Below are 21,081 nucleotides of genomic sequence, written 5' to 3'. Positions count from 1 at the left end.
AAACAAGAATGTGAGGGAAGTTTGTACAGAAATTTTAAACCCCATCCTGCCTATAGCTTGTCCTCTTTCTGACTGCACAGTCCCCTGTAGTTTCTACCTGCTTTTTGTTCACTCTCAAGTATCTTCTCATGTTGGGTGTTTTAAATTTTGTTCAAGCTTTTGATTGTTGTCAGCAGGAGACCTAGTCTTCTATAAACTATTCCACCATTATTAGAAAATGATAGTATTTACTTACAAGTTCTTATAGATTTTTGTGGCAGGAAGTTAAATCTGACTCTGATACCAGCTATTGAATCATGACTATAGCTGGGAGTTTGTACATTTTTTTTTTAATTTTTTTTTTTTTTTTCCGGTACGCGGGCCTCTCACTGTTGTGGCCTCTCCCGTTGTGGAGCACAGGCTCCGGACGCACAGGCTCAGCGGCCATGGCTCACAGGCCCAGCCGCTCCGCGGCATGTGGGATCTTCCCGGACCGGGGCACGAACCCGTGTCCCCTGCATCGGCAGGCGGACTCTCAACCACTGCGCCACCAGGGAAGCCCTGTACATTTTGATGGTGAAAAAAATTTGCATTTTTTCTTCTAGTTTTATTGAGATATAATTGACATACAGCACTGTATAAATTTAAGGTATACAGCATAATGGTTTGATTTACATGCACCATGAAAAGATTACCAGAATAAGTTTAGTGGATATCCATCATCTCATATAGATACAAAATTTAAAAAATAAAAGTTTTTTTCCTTGAGATGAGAACCCCTTCCCTCTTAATAACTTTCATATATAACATACAGCAGAGTTAATTATATTTATCATGCTGTACATTGTGCCCCTAGTACTTATTTGTCTTATAAGTGGAAGTTTGTACCTTTTGACTGTCTTCATCCAATTCCCCCTCCTCCCACCTCCCGCTTCTGGTAACCACAAATATGATCTCTTTTTCTATGAGTTTGTTTATTTATACATTATACATTTCAAATTGGTCACCATGAGAAGTCTAGTTACAGTATGTCACCATACAAAGATATTACTTAATTGTTGACTATATACACCACACTGTACATTTTATACTCATGACTCATTTATTTTGTAACTGGAAGTTTGTACCTCTTAATCTCCCTCAACAATCCTCTCCTTCCCTACCCCCCTCCCCTCTGGAAACAACCTGTTTGGTCTCTGTATCTATGACTCTGTTTCTGTTTTGCTATGTTTGTTCATTTTGTTTTTTAGATTCCACATATAAATGAAATCATACAGTATTTTGTCTTTCTCTGACATTTCACTTAGCAAAATACCCTCTATGTCCATCCATGTTGTCATAAATGACAAGATTTCATTCTTTTTTATGGCTGAGTAATGTTCCATTGTGTGTGTGTGTGTGTGTGTGTGTGTGTGTGTGTGAGTATACCACATCTTCTTTATCCTTTCATTTATTGATGGGCAGTTGGGTTGCTTCCATATCTTGGCTATTATAAATAACACTGCCATGAACTGGGAGGGCATATATCTTTTCAAATTAGTGTTTTTGTTTTCTTTGAATAAATACCCAGGGGTAGAATTGCTGGATTATACAGTAGTTCTATTTTTAAATTTCTTGAGAAATCTCCATACTGTTTTCCATAGTGGCTGCACCAATTTACATTCCCACCAACAGTACACAATTGTTCCCTTTTCTTCACATCCTCATCAACAATTATTTGTTGTCATTTTGGTAATAGCCATTCTGACAGGTGTGAGGTGATAGCTCATTGTGGTTTTGGCTTGCATTTCCCTAGTGATTAGTGATATTGAGGATCTTTTCATGTGCCTGTTGGCCATCTGTATATCTTCTTCGGAAAAATGTCTACTCAGGTCCTCTGCCAATTATTTTAATGGAATATTTACTTTTTATGTGAGTTGTGTGAGTTCTTTGTATATTTTGCAGATAACCCCTTATTAGTTACATCATTTATCTTCTCCCATTCAGTAGGAAGCCTTTTCACTTTGTTGATAATTTCCTTTGTTCTGCAAAAGCTTTTTAGTTTGATGTAGTTCCATTTGTTTATTTTTGCCTTGTTGGCCTTGCCTAAGGAGACTTATTCAAAAAAAATATTGCTAAGACCAATGTTAAGGAGCACACTGCATACATTTCCTTCTAGGAGTTTTATGGTTTCAGGTCTTACATTTAAGTCTTCAATCCATTTTGAGTTTATTTTCATACGAGGTATGAAAGTAGTCCAGTTTGATTCTTCTACATGTAGCTGTCCAGTTTTACTGACACCATTTATTGAAGAGGCTGTCTTTTCTCCATTGTATATTCTTGCCTCCTCTATCATAGATAAATTGACCATATAACTGTGAATTCATTCCTAGGTTCTCTATTCTCTTCCGTTGACCTAAGTATATGTTTTTTGAGCCAGTATCATACTGTTTTGATTACTGTAGATTTGTAGTGTAGTTAGAAATCAGGGAGCATGATACCACCAGCTTTGTTCTTTTTTCTCAAGATAGTTTTGGCTCTTCAGGGTCTTTTGTGTTTCCATACAAATTGGGAAATTTTTTGTTCTAGTTCTGTGGGAAATGCCTTTTGGTATTTTTATAGGGATTGCATTGAATATGTAGATTGCCTTGGGTAGTATGGTCATTTTAACAATATTAATTCTTCCAGTTCATGAACACAGTATATCTTTCCATCTGTTTGTTTCATCTTCAATTTCTTTCACCAGTGTCTTATAGTTTTCCAATACAGGTCTTTTATCTCCTTAGTTAGACTTAATGTTAGGTATTTTATTCTTTTTGATGCTATTATAAATGTAATTGTTTCCTTAATTTCTCTTTCTGATAGTTTGCTGTTAGTGTATAGAAATGCAACAGATTTCTGCATATTAATTTTGTATCCCACAACTTTACCAAATTCGTTGATGAGTTCTAGTAGTTTTTGTAGAAATCTTTATGCATCTATATATAATATCATGTCATCTGCAAACAGTGAGTTTTACCTTTTCCATTCCCATTTGGATTCCTTTTATTTATTTTTCTTGTCTGATTGCTGTGGCTAGGAATTCCAATACTATGCTGAATAAAAGTGGTGAGAGTGGGGCATCATTCTGTTTCTGATCTTAGAGGAAATGCTTTCAGCTTTTAACCACTGAGTATGTTGTTAGCTGTGGGCTTGTCATATATGGCCTTTTATGTTGACTTATGTCCCCTCTATACTCACTTTCTGGAGAGTTTTTATCATAAATCAATGTTGAATTTTGTCAAAAGCTTTTTCTGTATCTATTGAGAGGATCATATGATTTTTATTCTTCAATTTGTTAATATGGTGTATGACATGATTGATGTTTGAATACTGAACCATCCTTGCATCCCTGGGATAAACCCTATTTCATCACGGTCTATTATTCTTTTAATGTATTCTTGAATTCAGCTTGCTAATATTTTGTTAAGGATGTTTTTGTATCTATGTTCATCAGTACTATTGGTCTGTAATTTTCTTTTTTGTGATATCTTTTCTGGTTTTGGCAGCAGGATGATGCTGGCCTTTTGGAATGAACTTGAAAACATTCCTTCCTCTTCAAGTTTCTGGAATAGTCTGAGAAGGATAGACATTAACTCTTTTCTAAATATTTGGTGGAATTCCCCTTTGTCACCATCTGTTCCTGGAATATTTTTTTATTACTATTCAATTTTATTACTCAAAATTGGTCTGTTCATATTTTCTATTTCTTCCTGATTCAGTCTTGGGAGGTACATTTCTAGGAATTTGTCCATTTCTTCTAAGTTGTCCATTTTATTGGTATAGGCTTGTTCATAGTAATATTTTATGATTCTTTGTAGTTCTGTGATGTTGACTTAACTCCCCATTTTTCATTTCTGAATTTATAGTTTTGAACACTCTCTCATTTTTTTCTTTATGAGTCTGGCTAAAGGTTCATCAATTTTGTTTATCTTTTTAAAGAACAAGCTCTTAGTTTTATTGATCTTTTCTATTTTTTTAGTCTCTATTTTATTTATTTCTACTCTGATATTTATGATTTCTTTCCTTCTATTAACTTGGGGTTTTGTTCTATTTCTAGTTCATTTAGTGTAAGGTTTGGTTGTATATTTGAGATTTTCTGGTTTCCTGAAGCAGGCTTGTATCACTATAAACTTCCCTTCTAGAACTGTTTTTGCTGCATCACATAGATTTTGGATCATTGTGCTTTCATTTTCATTTGTCTCCAGGTATTTTTTGATCTCCTCTTTGATTTCTTCAGAGACCTATTGGTTATTTAGCAGCATATTGTTTAGCCTCCATGTGTTTATGATTTTTGAAGTTTTTATCTTGCAGTTTTCTGATCTCATAGTGTTGCAATGTGATGTTTAATATGATTACAATCTTCTTCAATTTACTAAGATTTGTTTTGTAGCTTAGCATGGGATCTACTCTGGAGAATGTTCCATGTGCACTTGAAAAGAATGTGTATTCTGCTGCTTTGGATGGAATGTTCTATATAAATCTATTAGGTCCATCCAGTATAATGTATCATTTAAAGCCAGTGTTTCCTTATTGATTTTTGGTCTGGATGATCTGTCCATTGATGTAAGTGGAGTGTTAAAATCCCCTACTATTATTGTGTTCCTGTCAATTCCTCCCTTTATCTGTTAATATTCACTTTACACATTTAGGTGCTCCTATGTCAGGTGCATATATATTTACAATTGTTATATCTTCTTTTGGATTGATCCCTTGATCCTTATGTAATGTCCTTCTTTGTCTCTTGTAACAGTTTTTATTTTAAAGTTTATTTTTTTGTGGTATAAGTATTTCTGTGCTGGCTTTCTTTTCATTTCTATTTGCATGGAATAACTTCTTCCATTCCCTCAGTTTCATTCTCTTGTCTTTAGATCTCAAGTAAGTCTCTTGTAGGCAGCATAGTGATGGGGCTTGTTTTTGTATCTGTTCAGCCACTCTATGTCTTTTGATTGGAACATTAATTCATTTACATTTAAGTAATTATTGATAGGTATGTACTTATTGCCATTTTGTTCATTGTTTTGGGGCTGTTTTGTAGTTCTATTTTTTCATTTATACTTCTTTTGTTCTCTTCCCTTGTGATTTGATAACTACCTTTAGTGTTATGTTTGGACTTCTTTCTCTTTTTGTGTGTATTTCTATTATAGATTTTGTTTGTGGTTACAATGAACTTTATATATATCTATATAAATATATGATTATTTTAAGTTGCTATCTCTTAAGTTCAAATGCATTTTAACAAACCTGAATTTTTATGTCCTTCCCCACTTTTAATGTTTTGGACATCATAGTTTACAACCTTTTTGTTTTGTGTATCCCTTAACTATTTACTGTGGATATAGATGATTTTACTACTTTTGTCTTTTAAGCTTCTTACTAATTTCATAAGTGATTGATCTACTACCTTCACTATATATTTGTCTTTAGCAATGAGATTTTCTCCTTTTGTAATTTTCATTTTTCTGGTTGTGGAGTTGTGGTCTTTCTTTTCCAATTAGAGTAGTACCTTTAATATTTCTTCTGAAACTGATTTCATGGTTCTGAATTCTTTTAGCTTTTGCTCATCTGCAAAATTCTTGATCTCTCCTTTAATTCTGAGTGACAGCCCTGTTAGGTAGAGTATTCTTGGTAGTAGGTTTTTTCCTTTCATCACTTTTAATATATCATGCCACTCTTTCTGACCTGCAGAGTTTCTGCTGAAAAGTCAACTGATAGCCTCATGGGAGTTCCCTCGTACATAACTTGCTGCTTTTCCTTTGGTGCTTTTAATATTCTCTTTTTATCTTTAATTTTTGTCATTTTAATTACAATGTGTCTTGGCCTGTTCCTCTTTGAGTTTATCCTGTTTGAGAGTCTCTGTGATTCCTGGACCTGGATGGCTGTTTTCTTTCCCAGGTTAGAAAAGTTTTCAGCTATTATGACTTCAAATAAGTTCCCTGCACATTTTTCTCTCTCTTCTCTTTCTGGGATCCCTACAATGCAAGTGTTAATAGGCTTGATGTTGTCCCAGAGGTCTCTTAAACTGTCCTGATATTTAAAAAAAAAAATTTTCTGTTCTGCCTGAGTGATTTCCACTGCTCTGCTTTCCAGTTCCCTGATCTTTTCCTTTGTATCATCTAATCTACTGTTGATTCCTTCTGGTTTATTTTTTATTTCAGTTATTGTATTCTTCAGCTTTGCTTGGTTCTTATTTATATTTTCTCTTTGTTTAAAAACTTCTAACGTCTAACTGTGTTTATCCATCCTTCTCCTGAGTTATTTGAGCACCTTCATGATCATTACCTTGAACTCTTTATCAGATAGACTGTTTATCTCCATTTAGTTCTTCTGGGGCTTTATCTTGTTCCTCCTTTAAGCACATATTTCTCTGCTGCCTCATTTTGCCTAATTTGCTGTTTTTATTTCTATGTTTCTGGTAGGTGGGTTACATTTCCTGACCTTGGAGAAGTGGCCTTATGTAGGAGACTTCCTATGCCTTTCAGCAGTGCACTCCCCTCTGGTCACCAGAGCTACATGCTCTAGTGGTGTCATCTATGTGAGCTGCATGGGCCCTTCTTTTGTGGTGGGCTGACTACTATAGGCATGCTTATAGGTAAGGCTGGCCCCCAGTCTGGTTGGTTGCTGGGCCCTGCCTATTGTGAAGATTGCTGGTTGCTGGTGGGCAGGGCTGTGTCCCATCATGTCTGGTGGCACAGTCCAGGGGTTCCTGAGGCTAATGCTGGCCTGCTGGTGGGCAGGGTAGGGTCCTGTGATCTCTGGTGCTAGAATTGGCACTTGCCAGCACCATTGTCCTCATGGCAGAATGAGCTCCCCAAAATGGCTACCGCTAGCATGTATGTCCCCAGGGTGGATCCAAGTTTTCTCCTGCCTCTCCAGGAGGCTAAGATAGCAAGTGGTTATGACCCAGGCTCCTTTCATATTACTGCCTCTGCCCTGGGTCTCAGAGCTTGTGAGGCTTTGTGTGTGCCAAGAGTAGAGTCTCTTTTTCCTACAGCCCTCCCCAAAAGTAAGCCCCACTGGCCTTCAAAGCCAAACATTCTGGGGACTTGTCTTCCTGGTGCAAGCCCCCTGGGCGAGAAGCCCAACGTGGGGCTTGGACCACTCATTCCTTGGGAAGAACCCTTGCAATTGTAATATCCTCTAATTTGTGGGTTACCTACCCAGGGGGCTGGGTCTTGTCTATATTGTGTCTCTACCCCTCCAACCTGTCTCATTTTGGTTCCTTCTTTATATTTTTAGTTGTAAAAGATCTTTACTACCAGTCTTCAGGTTGTCCTCATTGATGGTTGTTCTGTAAATAGTTGTAATTTTGATGTTCCTATGAGAGGTGGTGAACTCAGGGTCTTTCTACTTCACCATCTTGGCCACTCCCTCCCTGCATCTTTATTTTAACTAACTTATAACTGAAATTTGGGATTTACTTCAATTACAAATGTAAGCAATAAACCAAAATAGTAATTTGCAATATCTGTAACAGTATCACCAATAGGCATTACAAATACTTGAAAATCATATTTGGTTGTGGCAGATATCTTGCCATATGATAGATGCTCATCACTATTTCAAATTTCAGGAGCTGTTAGGCCCATTACTAGATTTTGTTATTTAATGTGCTAATTAAAACCTGCATATATTACTGTTTCTAAATTTTATCTTTAATATTTTGATAGCAGAATGTCAAAATAATTTATTTCCTTTGCAATCTCCTGTATGTTATTTTATACATTAAAAACATTATTCTAAGAAGAGATCCTTAGGTACAAAAAGGTTTGGAACACTTTCCCTAGATTTTTGTATGACTTCTTTTCACCAAAGTTCTCCCTAAAAGATCATGACCTTGAAGTTTCCCTTTATAAGAAAGATCCTGTTCCCAACCGCACCTGTCTCCTGAGTTTTAAACAACTATATTCACAGAGAATTCCATATTGATACTCACAAACATCTCTAACTTTACACAATCCAAAGTGAGTCCATTACTTTCACTGCCAAAATCCTGCTCCTTCATCTATGTTCTTGTGCTTAATGGCATCCCCATCTACCTAATGACACAAAACAGAAATTTTCATTTACTTATTAACTCTTGCCTCTCCCTCACATGCCACATCCTATCAATCACCATATCCTATCAATGGAACTTCTAAATGGCTCAAAAAATCTGTCTATTCTCCCAATCCCCTCTACTCTTCCCTTAATTCTTTCCCTTGTATAATAATCTTTTTTTTTTTTAACCTGTTACAAGAGAATTGAGGCCACCCTCTACCCAAGTCTTGACTTTCTTCCTGGAACCCATGAGTCTATTTTTTCTCAAGTTCTCAGGGTCTGGCTCCATTACTCAATGTCTTTTTCTCCACATCTTCAAACTCCTTCTCCTGAATATTTTTCCAATAGCATGTAAGGGTGTTCAACTGTCTGATTTTATCTTTAAGAAAGCTGACTATCCACACTCATCTATCTGCATTTACTCTCCTTATTTCTCACTGCTTTGTGGAATCAACAGATATACATTTAAATCACTTTGTGCATCCAGTTAACAACTCTGTTCTTTTGCCATTTAACACTTTCTTCTCATCTCTCTTCTACCTTTTTGTATAAGGCCCAATAATTTCTGCCACCCATTCATACTACTATGTCTTCTAATAGAAAGGAACAACCAGTCTTTAGTCCTAGTGTAATTTTTCCAACTGTTTCCAACTTTGCCTCCTCAGGGACCTTTATCTAACATCTTAACCTTTCTTTTCTGTATCTTTTTTATTATTATTTTTTATTTTTTTCTTTTCTGTATCTTTAAGCTCTTCCACTCTATTGGCTTTCACCTTTAATGTGTAAGCATATTATTGCACCTTAAATATAATCTTAGTTTCCTCAATCTTCATTAGCTTGTGAGCAATGTAGGGGAGGAAAAATAATTTTCCCTCTACCCTTCTGAGTTTTGGGCTTAGACTCCTATAATAAAACACAGTTTAAAAAGAGAAAACAAACAAGTTTATTAACATGTATATGTTATGTATACATGGGAGATACCCAGAAAAACTAAGTAACTACCCCAAATGGTGTAAGCCATCACCTTAAATACCATCTTCAGCTAAAGACAAATAAAGATGTGGGGTGGGGGAAACCATTTATAAGAGGTGACCAGGAAAAGCTAGGTAAACAAGGGTTAGGTTTGTTATGCAGAATTAAGTGGGTTTCTTCTCCATTGATAAGATTCTCTTATGATTTAGTCATCCTTCTCTTCCAGGTACAGAGAGGAAAATGTTTACAAATGGAGATTTCCTTTGTAAATGCAAATTTCTCTTAGGCTGTTTTCAGAGCTTCTCTTGTGTCTGTCATTTCTCAAAATAACTCAAAATAATCCTTACGCCAAAGACGCATATTTTGGGGTGGCATATTCTGCTACCCATCAGTAGTAATGTTGCCATATTTCAATGTTATCTCAAATTTCACTTCCTCATGCACTCAGCCATATTATAGTTGGACCTCCCTAGGACCTCCCTCACTGTTAAAAAAATAAAATTCAACTGAGTAAATTGGAAGATCTAATTGGCTTTATTCAATGATTCATGAATTGGGTAGCATCCCTTCTAGTGAACAGATAAGCACTTCAAGGGACTGGGCAAAATGGAAGGTTTTTACAGGCAGAAGGAGAGTGGGGCAAGGAAGTTATTAGCAAAAGAAAATAATTATTTCAGGTTAGGTCATCTTCTTTTGAGGGAAAAGGTAATGGAAGGGGTCATTATGCAGATTACCTCATTAGTGCTGACCAGGAAATTTCAGATTGCTTAAAAGTCACATTAGTGGGCAGCAGCCGCATGGCACAGGGATATTGGCTCGGTGCTTCGTGGCAGCCTGGAGGGGTGGGATAGGGAGGGTGGGAGGGAGGGAGACGCAAGAGGGAAGACATACGGGAACATATGTATATGTATAACTGATTCACTTTGTTATGGGGCAGAAACTAACACACCATTGTAAAGCAATTATACCCCAATAAAGATGTTAAAAAAAAAAAAAGTCACATTATTGGGAGAAGTTGAGACTGCTATTAAGCCTTGGTTTGCTGTCATGGAGGCAGATGACTCCATTTGGTGCTTGCTATTTCTTTTTAACACCCAGCTGTCCAGAAACTCTTACCCAAGTTTATCTTACAAACCCTGGGCATTCCTTTTGTCACCTCATGAACTGTCTTCTCATGCTTTCCTGCTTACGAAGAATCTTCTTCTTTTAGTTCCACTTCCCTCAAAGTCATTTAAGGTCTTTTCCTTACTCGATATCCTTCATTCATGCATGCCTAGGTTCCTACTCTTCTCAAAGCCAAAAACTCCTTAAGTTCAAAGTTGACTCTCAACCTGATTCTGACTTCCTTAAAATTCCCACTGCATCATCACAATACTGATTTATCTGCCGAAGTATGCAAAATATTTCTCCAACTCTCAGTCACACTTTGTCACCTGAGAACTAAGGAAGCACTGCTTGTGTTTTGTCTTCTCTGTTCTTCTCTGAAAATGGTTCCTTCATCTTCTGCTGTCAATTCCCATTGTCAAGGGACTCACTTATTACTCCGTGAGGCAAGGGACCATTCCCATAGCCTGACATTGTGTCATCCTCCTAGGTGTCCTTGAAAAAATTCCTCTCCATGAAAAACACATGAAAATAGATATCTAGGAGATAGCCCTGCAGTTCAGTAAAAAATTCCCTTAATCTATGTTTTCATTTTGATGTTGGTCAATCTGCTCCAGGAAATGTATTTTATAATCTATCTTTCCTCTATCTAATTACCATTTATTATTCATCTCTTGGCAATCTGTTTCCTGTCTTCACTACTCCACTATAATTGTTCTCTCTATAATCACCAGTGACCTCATTTTCAAAGACAGAGGAAATGTTTCAAATTCTAGACCCTTCTGTGACATTCGATGCTGTTGAGGATGCCTTGTTCAGAACGCTCCCTCTTCTTGCATGTTACGACATAATTTTTCGTTCACAGTGAACTATTACCATGCTGCTGATAGCCACTTTGCAAATTTTGCTACTGGTAATTTTGATCTTACCAGAAGATGTCAAAAGAAGTTTATCAGACCAGGCTCACACATACGCTGACAATGTAACGCTATGTAATGACTACTGTCTGGCCAACACTGATTGTAAGATACTATCAATTGTAAGATGCATCACACATTAGATGTTAAAATCTAAAAGAAATGTACATCTAAGAATAATTGGCATATGGTATTATTATCTGATTGAAGAGAACTGATCTGTGTTGCTTGAATTCAAGGCTTCAAGAAATAATGCGAACATCTTTATACATTCTCTGAACTTACTTGCCTTATCTGAAGTAAAATAACTGCACCAAGTTATTTTATGGCTTTTATGAGGCTAGAATAAAATAATGCATATAAAGTATATACTGCAGATACAGTACCAAAGTTAGTAAGCACTCAATAAATGATAGTAGTCGTGGTAGTCATAGTAACACATATTTTCAATAAAAACTTGAACTATAACTATTACTGAATTCAGTGTTCCTAAAATGCTAAGACTCCACATGTTTATTGAAAGTATTTTTTTCTCTCTGAGTTTAAGTACCTTAATGAATAATAATCACTTTCACAGGATTTTCTGAGAACTAAATGAGATAATGCATGCAAAATATTTGACTGTTTATTGGTTGAAGTAGTACCTGATATTCTCAGCCGAATGTGAATTATAACTTATCTTTGTTCTTTCTAAAATTCTAAAGATGATGTAGATTAATTGAAGTTAATTTCAGAAAGACTTAGTAATTCTAGTTAATAATTCCTTCTTTTTATGTTTTTTGTCTGGATTAAATAATATATGAAAGTATGTAATAATTATAAAACACATGACTCAGCGTGTGACAAATAAAAAGCACTCAGTAAAAAGTAGTTATTATTATTGCAATTGTTGTTATTTATACCTGGCATTTTCTTTCTTTTTTCTTTTTAACGTTTTTATTGGAGTATAATTGCTTTACAATGGTGTGTTAGTTTCTGCTTTATAACAAAGTGAATCAGTTATACATATACATATGTTCCCATATCTCTTCCCTCTTGCATCTCCCTCCCTCCCACCCTCCCTATCCCACCCTTCTAGCTGGTCACAAAGCGCTGAGCTGATCTCCCTGTGCTATGCAACTGCTTCCCACTAGTTACCTATTTTATTTTTGGTAGTGTATATATATCCATATATACACTACCACTCTCTCACTTTGTCCCAGCTTACCCTTCCCCCTCCTGGTGTCCTCAAGTCCATTCTCTAGTAGGTCTGCGTCTTTATTCCCATCTTGCCCCTAGGTTCTTCATGACCTTTTTTTTTTTTTTTTTAGATTCCATATATATGTGTTAATATACGGTATTTGTTTTTCTCTTTCTGCCTTAGTTCACTCTGTATGACAGACTCTAGGTCCATCCACCTCACTACAAATAACTCAATTTCATTTCTTTTTATAGCTGAGTAATATTCCATTTATATATGTGCCACATCTTCTTTATCCATTCATCTGTCGATGGACACTTAGGTTGCTTCCATGTCCTGGCTATTGTAAATAGAGCTGCAATGAATGTTGTGGTACATGACTCCTTTTGAATTATGGTTTTCTCAGGGTATATGCCCAGTAGTGGGGTTGCTGGGTTGTATGGTAGTTTTATTTTTACTTTTTTAAGGAACCTCCATACTGTTCTCCATAGTGGCTGTATCAGTTTACATTCCCACCAACAGTGTCGGAGGGTTCCCTTTTCTCCACATCCTCTCCAGCATTTATTGTTTGTAGATTTTTTTAAAATTAATTTATTTATTTTGGGCTGTGTTGGGTCTTCATTTCTGTGCGAGGGCTTTCTCTAGTTGTGGCAAGTGGGGGCCACTCTTCATTGGGATGCACAGGCCTCTCACTATCGCAGCCTCTCTTGTTGCGGAGCACAGGCTCCAGACGCGCAGGCTCAGTAGTTGTGGCACACGGGCCTAGTTGCTCCGCGGCATGTGGGATCTTCATAGACCAGGGTGTGGACCCGTGTCCCCTGCATTAGCATACAGATTCTCAACCACTGCACCACCAGGGAAGCCCCTGTTTGTAGACTTTTTGATGATGGCCATTCTGACCGGTGTGAGATGATATCGCACTGTAGTTTTGATTTGCATTTCTCTAATGATTAATGATGTTGAGCATTCTTTCATGTGTCTGTTGGCAATCTGTATATCTTCTTTGGAGTTCATTTTCACTTTTTCTCCTTGGACATATCAAAGGTTTAAAAATATCAAAGACTGCTCCATTATACTTGCTAAATTAATTTAACTTTTCTGAAGTTAACTTCAAATAACATGCGCCTTTCATAATTTTTACGACAATGAGTGAGATGATGCATGTAAAATATTTAGTTGCTATTATTGATGTTGTTTATGTTTACCCTGACATAACATCACCTGAATTTCTACTAGCTGACAAATTTAAAACACTGAGAAAGACTTTATAAATTTGCTGAATTTAACTCTCCAGGGCTTAAGTAACTTCATCCATTAATATAGAACAGCAGCTCTCAAACTCTTTGGTGTCAGGACCTATTTATACTTTTCAAAATAATTGAAGACCTCAAAGAGCTTTTGTTTGTGTGGATTATATCTATTGATATTTATTATAATGTAACTTAAAACTGAGAAATGTTTAACATATTTATGAATCATTTCATTTTAAATAACAGTAATGAATCCATTTAATGTCAACGTAAATATTTTTTATAAAAATAAACTATATTTCCCAAAAATAATTGAGAGAAGGCTGACATTGTTTTACAGTTTTAAAATCTCTTTAATATTTAGTTTTAGGGAAATATAGTTGGATTCTCATTTATGTATCTGCATTCAACCTGTTTTATGTTATTTGGGTTGAAGTTTATAAAGAAAATGCAGTTTTAAAGATAAATAGCTGGAAAAGGGAAACAGCAAACTCTCTAAAAGAGTATCAGAGGCCCCCCAGGGTCCTTGAACCACACTTTGAAAACTGCTGACATATACTTTTAATTTTTTTTAAGTATTGATTAAGATAATCTGTACAATAGGTACTGCTATTAATGCTGCTTTAGTTGCTATTATTTACATTTCATTTCCAGATACTGACAAAAGAACTTAAGTTTCTTGTTTTGTTGACTGCATTCACAGTTTCTAAAAAACCAAAAACCAATAAAACTAGTGATGATATAGATTTGGTAAAATGGTTAAGCTCCTTCACCAAATAATATCTGTATTTTAGGAGTTTTAACCAAATTGAGATAATACATTTTATATCTTTAATGTCAGTAATATGCATGGCTCAATGCCTGGCATACAAGATAGACTCAATAAAAGGCAGCCTTAGAATCACTCTTTGTTCAATGTACATAAAATTATACAAATAGATGCCAGGGATAAAACTGGCCTCACATACCCAATAACTCCTTTAGCTCATCTGGGATCACTCTGCTACCCTCTCTTGTTGTCTCTCAACAGGCTTACTTTTAGGCCCAAGAATCCTTTAGGAAAGTGAATAAATCTTTTAACAGAAACAAGCTAATACCAGTTCAGAGCTGGGCTCTGAGTAATGCTGACTTCCACTGACCTTCTGATCAGAGTGTGAGGCCTTCCCTAGAAACTTCAGATATCTAGAAATACCTAAAATACTGTGCAGCATTTCCTTGGGAATTGAATCTCCACTCCAGCACTTGTTTTCTGAGTGTAGATATGTCTACCCTTGTCAGGATTCCTCCAGAATGAATGCAAACTCCCCAGATCAAGTTTCTAGCCTCAGGCTCTTGTTCTCACATTGCTAGAGGGCAGGGGAGGGGGCAGTTTGGAAGGGGAGCCATTCCACTATACCCCTCCTCTGGTCTTGCTATAGGATCCTGAGAAAGTATAACATAGTTTTCTACCAACATTTTGTCAGAAAACCACCTTCTTCTCTATACTTATATGAAAATGTTGAGCGTTTCCACTCAGGAGGCCAAGACTTTTGCTCTAGAAATAATCACTTCCAAAGTTAGCAGTGGTAGTAAATCTTAGAGACTTTTATGATCTGAGGTCTAACAGTCATTTCTTTCTCTGTTTCAGAAAGGACTTCTATGTCTTCTTTTAATTTCTTCAATTTTTAAAATATTAAACTTTTGTTATAGACACTTTCAAAGATTGTAAAGTTAGATAGAATTATATAGTAAAGACCCATGTACTCATTACCCAGCTCCAAGATTTATCAGTTTATGGACTGCCTTCTTTCATCCATACTTCCATCCACTTCTCCCTCCCATATTATTTTGAAATAAACCTCAGAATCATAATACTTTATCCTTAAATACTTCAGTCTCTATATCTAAAAATATAAGATTTTTTCTACAGAACCACAATATCAACATCACTTTTAAAAATTAGTGAACAAAAATTATTTAATATCATCAAAAGGCCAAACATTGTTCAAAATTTCCACCTGTGTCATGAATATTTTTTAAAATTTATTTGCATCAAGATCCCAAGAAGGTCCACATATTATAATGCTTGATAGGTCTTTTAAGTCTCTCTTAATCTTAGGTTCTCTCTCTAATTTTTTCTCTTGTAAATGATTTGTGTTTAAGTAACCCGTCCCTCTTTTCTTAATCTCATATTAGCTTCCTTAACTCCAGAAAACTTCCTGCAGCCTAATCCTCACTAAAACATTTCATGAAGGATAAAGCCAATACTGACTTTTTTCAGGCAAGCTGGATCTACACTCTTTCTAGATATTCCCTCATATTTATAACTTTTGGAATAAAGATCCTAACAGTACAAACTGACCACATTCTTACCTGTCATTTTATAACTCTTAAGAAATGTAATCTGCGTGGTTCATCAAACTGGGTGAATATTACCTTCTGATACTTGCCACTCTTCCCATCCAGAGTTCAAAGGTCTTTTCACCGGATCCTGCACTGTATTACCTGAGGACACTTTCTGTTTGCAGTGTCTCCTAGTTTTCACAGCCGTTTTTACTTTCTTGAATGGCATGCCCAGGTTCAGGGTTGCAGGCATACACCAATACCCCAAGAAGTCTTGTCACATCTATCACTGGTTCTCATACCATCACTTGGCCTCTTTCTCTAGAAAAAACAACAAACAAAAAAAAACGGTCATTTAAGAAATTCAGGGTCTGAGTTAGAAGGCTTAAAGATCACTTTCCAAAGACTCTTTCTTCCTCATGTCTTCCTAGAAATTAATTACCAATCAATATCCTCAGCGAGCTCTTAGCAAAGAAACATTTACCATTTATTTCCTTCTTGATCATCCAGCCAAACACTCTATACCTGACAAAGTGTGTTAAGACAACCTGTAGGGGAGTTCCCTGGTGGCCTAGCGGTTGGGATTCTGGGTTCAATCCCTGGTCGGGAAACTGAGATCCCACCACCCACGTTGTGCGGCAAAAAAAAAAAAAGACAATCTATAGGGACTTTTCAGTTTCAGATTTGTCACTGTTCCCTAAAGCCAACAATGATCTTTGAGAGTGCGCTTCTATCCCCTCTCACAGTTCATAGTGCAGATATCCACCAGCTCAGGATTCCTCATAATAATCTCTGATAGAATCCTAAAAATGCAGTCTGAATTTTCCCAGGCTTCAAGTTCCTGTGGACACAAGAGAGAATAAATTAACATTAAAATTTGAATTTCACTTGCAAGTTATCCCTACTTATTAATGTAGAACCTCTTCAAGATCTACCATAATGATTTCTAAAAATTTCTAGGTTTCTTACTTATGCTCAGGCATAAGATCACCTTCTGCTCCCACCTCCTTGTTGATATCTTCTGCCTGTGAGCTTCTTTATTAATGGAAGTGCTTACCAAATTACTACCTCTCAGTATTCTTAAAAAACAAAAGAGTTCAAAACTCCACACAGAAATGGGAGGACTGTATCTTTCCCAACTCAGCATTTCTATCTGTCTCTTGACCCTGCTTAAGCACAGAGTCTCAGGAAAATGCTTACTAAAAAGACAATCCTTTCAGTTTCTGCATAGATTATGTCCACACTGTGGTCAGATCTAATTCCTGTTTGGGGGCCATACTATCCTCTCCATCTCCAGTAACTCCAGAGCTCCTAGGCCCTGTCTCCAAAGGACACACACACAGAAGTTCCTCTTCTTGACCACTTTCCTCAGGAAAAGATGTCCTTGGCTAAAAGCTCAGCCAACCCTGATATGCTATAATTACTCTTGTAGGTGGCATACACATCATTTTTACTGCATTTGGAAGATGCTTAAAAATGAACAGTTGAATTTATTGACATCATTGAGTATAGATGTGAAGTTATTCACTCATTCAACAAATATTTATTGAGTGCTTTCTATGAGCCAGGACAGTTCTAGGAATTGGAGATAAAACAAAAAAGACACGAACCACTCTTATGCACAACCATACCTATCATTATCTCAATAATGATAATTCCACATCTTCTACAGGAAATTTGGTGAGAAGGCATTCCTAACTTGAAAAAAGCTGTCATTTTCTGATATCATACTGCTACTCTTTCATGTGACTACCCATTTATGCTGTGAATAGCCTTCAACAGATAGATCTAAATTTTCTTCAGTGAAATGCAATTAAATGCATCCCACTGTACAAATCTGTGCGACCCTTCAATATGTTGTAACAATGTCCTACCTTCTTTTCTGTTCCTGTAGGTGTATCAGTTCCTATCCCAGTGATTGGACTGAGGGATGAAGACAAGGTGTTCATCAACAACAACACCTGCGTGCTGAATGACCCAAATTTCGTTCTTATTGGGTCCTTCGTAGCTTTCTTCATACCGCTGACGATCATGGTGATTACATACTGTCTAACGATCCACGTCCTTCGCCGACAAGCTCTGATGTTACTGCACGGCCACACGGAGGAACCGCCCGGAATTAGCCTGGATTTCCTGAAGTGCTGCAAGAGGAATACTGATGAAGAGAACTCTGCAAACCCTAACCAAGATTTGAACCCACGCCGAAGGAAGAAGGAAAGACGGCCAAGGGGCACCATGCAAGCTATCAACAATGAACGGAAAGCCTCGAAAGTCCTTGGCATTGTTTTCTTTGTGTTTCTGATCATGTGGTGCCCGTTTTTTATTACTAATATCCTGTCGGTTCTTTGTGGGAAGGCTTGTAATCAAAAGCTAATAGAAAAACTTCTGAATGTGTTTGTTTGGATTGGCTATGTTTGTTCAGGAATTAATCCTCTGGTGTACACTCTTTTCAACAAAGTTTACCGAAGGGCTTTCTCCAACTATTTGCGCTGCAATTATAAGGCAGATAAAAAGCCTCCGATCAGACAAATCCCGAGAGTTGCTGCCACTGCTTTGTCTGGGAGGGAGCTTAATGTTAACATTTACCGGCACACCAATGAACCAGTGATTAAGAAAGCTGATGACCAGGAGGCCGGTATAGAGATGCAAATCGAGAATTTGGAGCTACCAGTTAATCCCTCCAATGTGGTTAGTGAAAGGATTAGTAGTGTGTAAGAAAGAGCGGTGCAGTCTTTTCCTACAGTAAAGCTACAAATGTAGGAAATTGTTCTATAATTCTTCTGCCGGTCATAACCTAATGTAAATATTGCTGTCTGAAAAAGTTGTTTTTATATATAGCTTTGCAATCCTGTACTTTACAATCATGCTTACAGTAGTGAGATTTAGGGTTCTGTATTTACTGTTTATAATAGATTGAGAATAATTTACTTTGGTTGTTTGATGCAAACATGTTGATTTTTTCCCCCCTTCCTTCCTTCCTTCCTTCCTTCCTCCTTCCCTCCCTCTCCTTCTTGCTTTCTTTCTTTCCCTCTTCTCTCTCTCTCTCTTTTTCTTTTTCACATACGGAAGTGTTGATCTTCATCTCAGGTGACATTTGCAGGAAACCAGAATGATGCACAGGACAGTGGTTACATTTCAACCACGCCAAAATTGAACAAATTCAGTGAAATCTATTTTCTGGGTTAACAGTAAATATACACTTTAAATTCTTGCTCAGCTCATCTACACACATAAACACAGTAAGATAGGTTCTGCCATCTGATAATCTATCATAACTATTAGTGAGTCAAAGGCAGAACTTAGCCTTGTTGTCACACATAGGGGAAATTTTGACATTGTCAGAATGTTCTGTTGATATTTTACTGCAATGTCTGTCACCAGACATAGTGGTATTTTAACATAGCAGCTGGTTAACCAGGACTACAGAAGTGAAAGGATGATACGAGATATATACACCAATAACAGCTTTTCACTTCTTACAGACAATGTTCAAATTCTGATTATAATGACAAGCAAACTGGAATTAGTGTTTTCATTCTGGTCCTTAGTAAATACCTAATTCCATGATTAAACTGGGAAACAAAATCCCAGAGTTATTTCCCAATCCAGGATTCATCATCAATTGGGTTTTGATCTCAGGATCCTGGAAGTTTGTGTGCTACACACAAAATGAAATTAGCATTTTGAGCCTTATTAAAATAGTATATTAATTATGGTACCTCTATCTATAGGACCTAATTTAGCAGTCCATTTTTGAGTAAAACTTGCGTTGGAAGCATAGATGATCAAAAGCTTGGAAGTTTTGCTTGATTAAGGACTACAGAACTGGGCCCTTAGAATGTGAAAAAAAGGAATTAAAAAGAAGCTTTTACTGAACTTTGGGAAAAACAGAAATACAGAGTTTCCATTTGGATTTTAAACAAAATGTATCTCATTTACAGATCCTTCCAAACTCTCTAGTGCAGGCAAGGCTGCAGCTAATTTGTAAAAGTGGCAAGCTCTTCATTGTACTGCAATTATGTACCAGAAGTTTAAATCTTTGTTAAAATATAGTGTTGTGTTACAGTAAGTGTTGGCCATTGTTTCATTCTTGGGCCTGCTGCTCTCTAAGAGTTCAGTACCATTTTACTAGTTTGTTAACCGTGAAAGGTTTTCAAACATTGTTAAAGTCAGACCATTAAGTCTATGCTGTGTGCAGAGTGTACAAGGGTTTCCAGTAACTGTATTTCCATGTGTGTCCATGTCACACAACTGTGGATCAATTTCTGAAGAGTTCATGATGCTATTTCTTATGCCTGACAGTTACTTACACACCTTAGAGTATCTTGAAATTGGTGAAGGCAGAATCTGAATTTCTAAAACCCCTGGTGTGTGTCCTCAACACACAGCATAGATAAATCCAACAGTCTGCCACAAGGGCGGTGGGAGAGCCAACGGACGTATTTGAGGAAACTCATACAGTCCCTACGTGATTTGCAACACTGCCAAATGCCGGTCAATTGCTTGAGCATGCCCAAGTATGACATGAAAGTAAAGTCTACCTGCCTGTTGGCTCTGTTGAACTGCATGTTAAAACAGTTACATGAAATTGAGTGAGATCTAATTCTTACTGAAACGAAAATGTCTGAAGAAACACACCATGCACTGAGCATGAGTTCTGCACATACAGATGGTGTCCTGCATGTATACCATGTATGATGCATAAATCCATCCATTTGTATTAATGTAAGGCAGAGTAGGTGATATAAGAAGGACTGAAGCAAATCCTTCAGCAGTCTTTAAAAAGACCACGCAATCAGATCTGAAGTATGGTGAGTATTAGAGAAAATTGGAAACATCTGATTTCTTTCCTGAACTATCGGGGCAAGCTCATAGCACATGTTTTACAAAGAAATAAAATATAAACCACAGATTTTCAAAAGCACTAGCAATAAGTTGAACAATAATAGCTTACAGCACATTTGTTAATAATTCTTATGCCATCAAGTAGTAGTACTTAATAGTACCCAACACAGTAATTATTCTCAAACTGTGTGCTATTCATTAAGTTCTGTGCAGTTTGGTATGAAACAAGTACACTCATTTGGATATAAACCTTACAGTTCAATGTTAAACCTACAACTTTTATAAATGTTTTAAAGTCCATGTGATAAGTGTAAATGTGGTGAATTTACTGTCAAACAGATCATTTTGATGTCCTATTATGTATGTATATCTGTTTAAGACACGTGCAACAGACTGCCTTATATTATTTCCTGTAAGTCTTCTTCATCAAGTGGTACTTTTTGTGAGTGGTTGC

The 21,081-nt window shown here is 36.6% G+C and overlaps 2 protein-coding genes across 2 annotated transcripts in view; both read left to right on the top strand.

Annotated features, from left to right (window-relative positions):
- The window catches only part of HTR2C (5-hydroxytryptamine receptor 2C), a 115,753-nt gene extending 97,788 nt beyond the window's left edge, over positions 1-17,965 (top strand). Inside the window, 1 exon segment of the mRNA XM_089904162.1 lies at positions 17,677-17,965. Coding sequence (XP_089760288.1) covers positions 17,677-17,965 — 289 coding nt within the window.
- A 52-nt stretch (positions 17,966-18,017) lies between these two features.
- On the top strand, positions 18,018-18,497 carry LOC149744201 (5-hydroxytryptamine receptor 2C). Its single transcript, XM_089904897.1, has one exon. The coding sequence runs from the start codon at positions 18,018-18,020 to the stop codon at positions 18,495-18,497; it is 480 nt and encodes a 159-aa protein (XP_089761023.1).
- Positions 18,498-21,081: the final 2,584 nt, after the last annotated feature.

This window comes from Delphinapterus leucas, chromosome X (genome assembly GCF_059928025.1).
Source record: "Delphinapterus leucas isolate spDelLeu-1000000601 "Yukka" chromosome X, BTC_Dleu_Yukka2, whole genome shotgun sequence".
Taxonomy (NCBI): domain Eukaryota; kingdom Metazoa; phylum Chordata; class Mammalia; order Artiodactyla; family Monodontidae; genus Delphinapterus; species Delphinapterus leucas.
Note: the sequence above shows the minus strand (reverse complement) of the source record. Positions and strands in the feature narration are given on the sequence as shown.

Excerpts from the sequence above, each read along its gene's own strand:
- LOC149744201 (XM_089904897.1), top strand. The coding sequence starts at position 18,018 with ATGCAAGCTATCAACAATGAACGGAAAGCCTCGAAAGTCCTTGGCATT.